The sequence below is a fragment of the Astatotilapia calliptera genome, chromosome 18 (genome assembly GCF_964374335.1).
Source record: "Astatotilapia calliptera chromosome 18, fAstCal68.1, whole genome shotgun sequence".
In the NCBI taxonomy this organism is placed as follows: Eukaryota; Metazoa; Chordata; class Actinopteri; order Cichliformes; family Cichlidae; genus Astatotilapia; species Astatotilapia calliptera.
Window position 1 is genome coordinate 14804344 of NC_137439.1, and position 8526 is coordinate 14812869.

An 8526-nucleotide genomic window follows, 5' to 3' on the forward strand; every position below is an offset into this window, starting at 1 on the left:
ACCCTTCCCTTTGCCACCAAGAGGGCGGTGCATTCAGTGAGGGTAATTAAATAGTAAATTGACCATATGAGCATTGCATTAACAAAAACATTGCTTTTGCTTCCAAAAGCACAAGAACCAGACACAGAAATTAACACTGTTACCACTGTTACTGATATAATCTGGGGTTTTGTAGATGCCAGAGAGGTCAAAGATTATTTTTTTTGTAATGTTTTGGAAATATTTGACAGAAGTCATGATGCAAAGAGTGCATCACTCACAGATTCACTCACTCACATGTGTAGAACATCTTTTGTTTTTCACCTGTTTTACAGCTGCTGCTCCTGAGACACGCAATGAGTCATTTCCAAAAGTCAAGTAAAAATGATGCTCACGAGGAATTCTCACAAAACCTGTGACGCTCATGCTGTTAAAGTGGGTCCTGAACCCTTATCAAAAAATTAGACTAAACGCTGTTATTGAATCCCCTTTGACCCAAATATAAGAGCTTCCCCCCGCCGCCCCCCTCATTTACTTTTGCACCCAAATACATTTCCAATTGTTTTAATTAATTTATTAATGTAGTTTAATTTGGGATGTAGGAGAGGGTTTTTTAAGCTTTCCATCTCCGCCGCACAGCTTTTATTTACGCATACTTAGCTCTGCATGGATCACATAGTGCGGAAATTCATAATCTGTCTACCTGTTGAGAATCTCTGCAAACTCCCTCCAATTTTCCAGACAAAAAGACATTAATTCATCTTTCTTACGGGGAGATGCAGATATTAGTTGTTATCCCTCTCCGGTCTCTGTTTCTGACGGTAAACGCGGGCCTCCCGGTGCCCATTACCGGAGCTGCCAGATGATCGGTACGGAGCGGAGGTCCCGTGGGACAATGAACACGTGGTCTCGGCTGCCACAAGACGTCAGCGGCAGATGGCATGGGTACCCGCTGTTGGCATGAGTGTCATTCCTCAAAGAGAGAGGGAAAGGGAAGAGAGGGAGGGAGAGTGAGAGAGGGGAAGGGAAGAGCAGATCACAGCAAGGCAGAGAAAAGAGAGTGCGCAGAATTAAGCTCTTTCTTCCAATTTGGTAGCTTGCAAGTGAAGAAGCTGAGGCGCAGTTTCAGAGGAGATATTCGGGAACATGCAAGGTACATGCTGACCAGAGGTTAGTAATGTTTTTGTTCGCAATTTGTTGACTGATCATGCGCTTTTATTCTGGGTTAAACCGTGGTTAAATACGTGGCGTACAATTGGCTAGTTTTGGACTCTGATTTGGAGCAAACATAAACTTTAATGTGATGTAATATAAGGTTTAAAATATGGCTATTTTTCACAAATCTAAAGGCAATTAAGTGTAATGCCTTTGAAAAGGTAGCAAGCTGTGACACTGGCCTTGCTTGCCAATTTGTTACTCTTCCTCTTGGGAGGGCTCATTCACGAGGTAATTAACTGACAACCTTCAAAAGACGTCGGGGTTCTACCTTGTCCTTATAGTTTATGTTTCCGCTTTGATTTTACAGGAAATATGTTGACACTGCCATTCGAGGAACCTCATATAATGTGTGAGCCGCGGTTTGGTGCCAATTATCCCCGTGAAAGCTTACCTGAGAGCCTGGAGCAGGAGCGACAACATAACCCTGACAGATCCAACTCAGACATGAGGGAGATCGAGGACGACATCTCCGACAGAGATGAGGACGAGAGAGAGGACGATCAGGATGAAAACGGGCTTCCTAAAAAGCGAGGCCCCCGAAAAAAGAAACCGGGCAAAGAGCAGGTTGACAGGGCCAAACTCAGGCGCCAGGAAGCCAACGCCCGAGAGCGCAGCCGGATGCACGGCTTGAACGCTGCGCTAGAGAGCCTGCGTAAAGTTGTGCCGTGCTACTCCAAAACTCAGAAACTGTCCAAGATTGAGACCCTCAGACTGGCTAAAAACTACATCTGGGCCCTGTCAGAGACTCTTAGCGCAGGGAAGAGACCGGACCTCCTCGCCTTCGTACAGACTTTGTGTAAAGGATTATCTCAACCAACGACCAATTTGGTGGCAGGTTGTTTACAGCTGAACGCGAGAAACTTCCTCACAGACCACAACGGAGAGGTGATGTTCTCTGGTAGGGCGCCCTACGATGCCATGTACCCGTATCCTGGATCAGACATGAACACACCCCCCGGCCACAGCGGGAGTAGCTTGGACAGTAGCGCCAAGCCGTTCCGTCACTACAGCTACAGCAGCGCCTACGAACCCTACTACGAGAACCAGTCCCCGGAGAGCGGGAGCCCGCATTTCGACGGCCAGCTGAGCCCACCAATGAACTTTAACGGGATTTTCTCCCTAAAACACGACGACCCGCCAGAGTACGGCAAAAATAGCCACTATGGCATGCGCTACTGCGGTGCGCCAGGGCGCACGGCTCTTGCGCATAACTCCATGTACCGAGTCTCCCCAGAGGCCCGTTTCCCTTACGATCTGCACGTCCGCAGCCAGTCCTTCCAAGCACAAGGAGAAGTTAATGGCTCTTTCCACAATTAATCAATCAGCTGGACAAAGTTCAAGCTTGAGAAGCGATGCAATTTCCCCCCACAGATGTCGTGAGTGGAATGAAATTGACTCAGACAGGCTGATGCACTGCAAAAATGCCAACTGAAACAAGTCATTTTTTGTGTGTTTTGAAAGATGACACGAAGCCAGAATTTCAGATGAAAGGGATTCACAAGTTTCTTGTTGTTGTTCAGTTTCATTCGTCTCAATATAAACTTTAAACACACACACACACACACACACACACACACACACACACACACACACACACACACACACACACACACACACACACACACACACACACACACACACACACACACACACACCACCACCTGAAGGTTTTGTTTCGTAAAAAAGGGGGAAATCTGTCTGAAGGCCCAAATTAATGATTTACTGGTACAACGCAGAGCATTTGTTTTCAAACTGATGTGGTCTAAAATAATTAATTGAAGGTGCAGATTTGGAGTAAATCGTTTGCAGTTACAGTGCATTATTTGTACGTGTTCGTTAATGGCCATAGTGCAGATGTCGCTAATTGAGTTTACATAAAGCCGATATGATTAATTAAAATTTCTGCTTATTTGAAAACATTACTGCAGTCAGTTAAAACGATTTTTGAGGCAAAACAAAAGAAACAAAATTAAAACAAATAAAAGTTTATCGGGGACGTTTACTGAGACATGATTGGAGTTCAGAGATTCAGTCTCCTAGCAATAAAGGTCAATTTAGCTATGCAAGGCAGCCAAATGCAATCTTTGCTTATTAAAAATAATATATGTCTACTTCTCCTCACAAGGCGTCCCGCTTAATCTAAGATTAATTGAAAAGACGGCAATTACAGCCACATAGATATTTTATAGAAAGCCAGTGAATTCAGGAGATATGTCATCCAATGATGTCATCCGGATTGCTCCTATAAATACAGGAAGTTGCGGGGGGAAACACGTCACAGCTGAACGCTTTCGTATTTGGAGAGGTGAGTGTGTTAACGCGGTGAATGTAAATTTTTATTGTATTTATTTATTTGAGCTTATTTAATGAATGTGAATAATATATTATAAAAATATTGTAAAAAAAATCAACAGTGTTGACTCTTATGTGCATTTCCACGCATTTAAAGTTTGTTTACGTTGCATTGCATTGTGATAAATTTCACCACAAGCTGAAAGTCCAGCACTGGCAGCAGAAATGCATTTTTGTCAGGTGAACAAAATGCATCAAAAACTATGAATCCTAACAACATGCCTTAAAAAGAGACGATGACCATCAATATGCAACGAAATGAAAGTTTTGGATAGTTTGATGTGAACTTTTTACTCTTCCTTGTTCCTCCCGAGGAGCAACTGTGATGCACTTCATGTACTTCTGCACAATGTTGGTGACTGCTCATAAATTCTGTTGATTTTGTAACTTTAACCGAATGCTGAATGATTTTTGGATGTTTCTCCTTTATTTCTGCATTTACTGATAACCTTTCCCTTCAACCCAACCACACACACACACACACACGCGCGCGCACTCCCGAAAACTCGTTATGGATCGAAATATTCGTGAAGTAATGTGTTAATGTTTTGTGATGTGTTTGTCGCAATAAAATGTAGAGGCTGTGAGAGGCTTCATGTGGTAGCCCAGCTTCTCAGCTTTCTGTGAAAGTGATCGACGGCAGACGGCAATTAAGAAAAAATAATAATGGTTAGAAAAAGAATGAATATAAGAATGCCCCGAGCGTTTTTATGTATTTATTTTTAGGAAAATGAATCGTGAAATATCCTCGAAGGTGACACAGGGCTATCGTAGCGACCACAGACTCAAGTTTCCAGCAAGCCATGTTAAAAATACACACGCCTACATTGAAAATAATTATAATAATAATATTGAAGAACTCTAAAATTTGATTTTGAAGTTCTGTGTCTAAAAAGATTTTCCTGATAAAATTTAATTTAATTTCAGCTGATCAGATGGTTGATTTGTGTCAAATGCCCACAAGCTGTTGGTTATCATCCAAATCCCACAGCTCCCGGTGTGGAAAAAAGTGAATCCGACAGTCCAATTCACAGAGAAGCAAAAAAGAAAAACAATAAATAACAACAACAACAACAACAACAATAACTTCAGATACATTTCCAGTGTTTTAAAATTATTCCGTACATGCCTTTCTTTCTCTTCCGATGATGTGATTTAATTTAACGGAGGGTACACTTGCTGATACCGTCTTAGTCGGGACATTTTTACAGTTACTTTTTTCAAAGTGATTTAAAATTTCATGTGAAGTTATTCTGTTTATTTAACTGAAAAAAAGTGGGAAAGGGAAGGTTCCTCCTTTTTATGTCATCGCGATAAAGAACAGTTCGCCCTCCATAGCGCATTATTGTTATTAGTAGTATTATTTGTGCGGTTTAGATGTATAACGAATCCGGGGTTTTATTCTCATTATTCATTTTTTTCTTTACTGTATCACTATCAACGATGAAACAATAAATATTACAATTCCCTGTTTTAGTTAAACTCTCAGCAGTTTCACCTTATTGGCGCTGCAGGATTTACGTTTTGAAGAAAGATTGAATTAGCAGAAAACAACTCAGGCTAACTGTACAGCTTTTAACATGAACGACGCGAGAACCTGAAGAACTCTTTGTTCAACTCGTCGGAAGTTAGAGGACCGAAAGTGAAAAGTTTGGCTATAAATCATCACCTAACTGTGTGTATATATATATATATATATATATTTGTGTGTGTGTGTGTGTGTGTGTGTGTGTGTGTGTGTGTGTGTGTGTGTGTGTGTGTGTGTGTGTGTTAGTTACAAATAAATTAAGACTTAAAGTAACTGCGCAAATTTTGTCGGTGCATTTGATAAATGTCCAATTCCGTCATGGAAAAAAATCGCAAATCGGGAGTGACAGTCAGATTTCAAACTTCTAAGTGGTTTCACAAACCAGACAAAACCAAACTCATTTTATTTTTGTTATTTGCGTTCATGTCGAAAGTATAACTCTAACTGTATTTACAGAACTTTATTTCCAAAAAATCAAGAAACATCCTCTCAAAAAACAAAAAACAATCAAATAAAAAAACCCACAAAAAAACAGTGAAGAAAAACTCAATTTAAAATTTATTTTAACTAAAAAAGAGTTGCTAGAGCTCCCCTCTAACCCACACCCGTTTTTTTTTAAATTCCCAGTCCTAGTCCAACTAACACGAGTGTAGGTGTGTATGTGTCTGTGTCTGCGAGCGTGTTTGTTTTTTTTTTTCTTTTTGAGGAGAAGCAGGTTCAAATCCCTCGTGGAGCTCCCTACAGAAGCTGACGAGGGTGAGTGGGAGTATAGGGAGGAGGGTGCCACACGCCCACAGGGTTCAAAGGGCGGCGTGCTGCAGTTTAGCACGGGGTCAAACGTGTACAGGCGCATTCAATTCATGCAGCTCATTAAGCCTGGTGGCAAGAGCGAGAGAGACAGTTGGAGAAAGAAGTAAAGGAGAAATGGAGAGGGGAAGAGAGAAAGAGGGGGAGAGGGTGCGAGCGAGCATATGGCCCGGCTCTGTGTGGGAGGTGAAGGACAGTAATGTGGGGTATATAGGTACTGTACGGAGGTACATTTGTAATCGGAGACGTGGTGTCATAATTAGTGCAAAAACAATCATCGCGTTTCTATAGCGATGAGTTGCAAAATGACAATGATCATCAGAGAAGTTGTGAAGAGTTTAGTGCAATCTCCACGCGCAGAAAAACGCGTGCGCAAAAAATGCATCTTTATATACAAAAATATACTGCTTTGTGATATATTATGGTAATTTATTGTAATCAGGAACATTTTCCTGCGATGTCTGAAAATCTGAGCACCAGTCAAGAAAAATGAAAATAATGTTCCCCGCCACGTCGGCAAGCATCCTCAAATTTTGTGCCATTCCCAAGCCCCAGATGGTGTGGGATGGGAAACGTTCCCCCATTAAATTCCTAATAATCATTTCTCCTGCGGAATCGGGGGTGGTGGCAGTGGGGATGGAGGAGGGCTGGGTGCCTGTGTGTGTGCAGAAGAAGGGTGTGGGGGGTGTGGGGTGGGGATGAGAAGTGAGGATTGGGATGGTGGGTGAGGGGAGTAGAGGGATTTGGTGTTTTAATTAGACAGATTTAAGGAGCTGGAGCCCCCCTTTCTCCTTTAAAGTGTGTGTGTGTAGAAACACTCTGATTCATTTATGCTTATATTCCTGTGAGTGTGTGAGAAAAATTATACGTATGAGCAGAGGCTTCGGTGTGCGTGGATGTGTGTGTGGCGCAGGTCACGCCAGGGCTGATGCTGCAGCAGAGGAGGCCTGACACTCCAGTACTACGGGCCAGGATCTCATTAACGTGTCAGATTGGTGGATCAGTCTCTCTGGCAGCCAGCCCGGCCTCTCACAGGAAGTACTTTCTCTCTATCTGTGAACTTGGCACTGAAAGGTTAGACAGGGAGGGAGATGTGGGGGATATATTGGCCTCGGGGAGAGAGGAGAGGAGAGACAGAGGCATTAATTATAGTATTTGGTCAGATTGGATAAATATTGGGTAAAGGATTGCAGTTTAAGAGCCGCTTTTATCCGTTGGGGAGTAGAAATGCATGAAAATAGTAGCGCTGATGATTTCCACGGAGTGAAATCAGACAGAGAGAGAGAGAGACAGACTGACTTCTGCACTTGTGCTGTTTTGGAGGTGGAGATATGCTAAGCATGTGACAGGAGCATCTGTCACTACATCACCTTTGTGCTTTGTGCTCTTTGTCTAGGGGTACTGTAGTTGAGTGTGTGCGAGTGAGCGTGTATGGGTTGTGTGTCTGTGGCTACAATACCAGAGAGTATAGGGTGGGTTTTGGAGCAGGTGGGAAACACATAGGGGTGTGATCCTCTGACACCCCAGCAACACCCTATTTCAGGGCAGAAAGAGACGGGTGCTACTGGGTGATGTGGTTTCATTCCCTCGACTGTGAATGCGAGCATCTGCTGGATAGATAGATAGATAGATAGATAGATAGATAGATAGATAGATAGATAGATAGATAGATAGATAGATAGATAGATTCAATATTACTTTCACATGAGAAGTAAGTAAGATGGATAAGTCAGATGATGAGTAATGTGATAAAGGGCAAAATTTATGAGCATGGATATTGTGTAAATCCTCAGATGCACCCAACTGCTCCAGACAACTGTCATAAACAATCAAAAAGAAATGTTTCACTATTGCTGCAAAAACGCTCATAACTGCTGAATTACTCGCCAGATCATTTTGCATTTCAAGGTTCAAGGTTCTTTATTCGTTTATACAAGTATAACACACAGTGAAATGTAACCTGACACACTCCTCGACTTGTGCAAAGGGGGTGGGGAGAGAACATTATATATAATACATACATTGGGTGAATGTGCAGTAGCATGTATGCAGCAAGCAGGTGAATTCTGTATATTATGCGAATTAAATAAGAGTAGACAATCTGAGGAGTTTACAAAATAGACAATATGAACATATTTAAAATTAAAGGAATTTGAAATGTACATTGTGCTGGTGGGTTTAGAGTGTCTAGAAGAGACTCCTGTCTCAGTCATTTTACATGCGGCTTGTACAATGTTGGATAACATGTTGGTTAAATTTAGCACAGCAGAGGACACACTGGTCAAGATCGGTCACTATAATATTTTATTATTATATTTCCAGGAGTAGTTTGACAGGTTTAACAGTTTGTAAAGTGCGCACACGACTGTGGACATGAGTGAATTTTGAATGCATATTTCTTTTATGTCTTTGGACTCAAAACAATTGGAAATGCAGAGGATGGTTCAAACATACATGTTTCCCATTACTTTGCAAATCAACTGAAGAATCGGTGAAGGGACGAGCGCTGATGAGAGTCTGTGACCAAAGGGACAGGAGATACAGGATGTCCAGAGAATCACAGCACTTTTTTTCTTCGTGTTACGCTCCATTGCACTTAGCAGACCATTGTTTTTTGTCCATACTACACGTTGCTTTGTTCT

General features: G+C 42.0%; 1 protein-coding gene across 2 annotated transcripts; it reads left to right on the top strand.

The window, feature by feature from the left end:
• The first annotated feature begins 905 nt into the window (after positions 1-905).
• Positions 906-4152, top strand: neurod6b (neuronal differentiation 6b). 2 transcript variants are annotated; one of them, XM_026149884.2, is made up of 2 exons: positions 906-1149; positions 1505-4152. In XM_026149884.2, the coding sequence occupies exons 1-2, from the start codon at positions 921-923 to the stop codon at positions 2512-2514; spliced, it is 1239 nt and encodes a 412-aa protein (XP_026005669.1). In that variant the 5' UTR covers positions 906-920; the 3' UTR covers positions 2515-4152. The 2 variants fall into 2 exon arrangements, with proteins under 2 accessions (XP_026005669.1, XP_026005671.1); XM_026149886.2 differs by having other exon boundaries at positions 998-1132.
• The last annotated feature ends 4374 nt before the right edge of the window (positions 4153-8526 follow it).

What these genes read in the sequence shown, in the direction of transcription:
- neurod6b (XM_026149884.2), top strand. Translation starts at nt 921, where the DNA reads ATGGGTACCCGCTGTTGGCATGAGTGTCATTCCTCAAAGAGAGAGGGA. An exon ending in AAGGTACATGCTGACCAGAG is followed by an intron (nt 1,150 to 1,504) that starts GTTAGTAATGTT and finishes TTGATTTTACAG; the next exon opens with GAAATATGTTGACACTGCCA.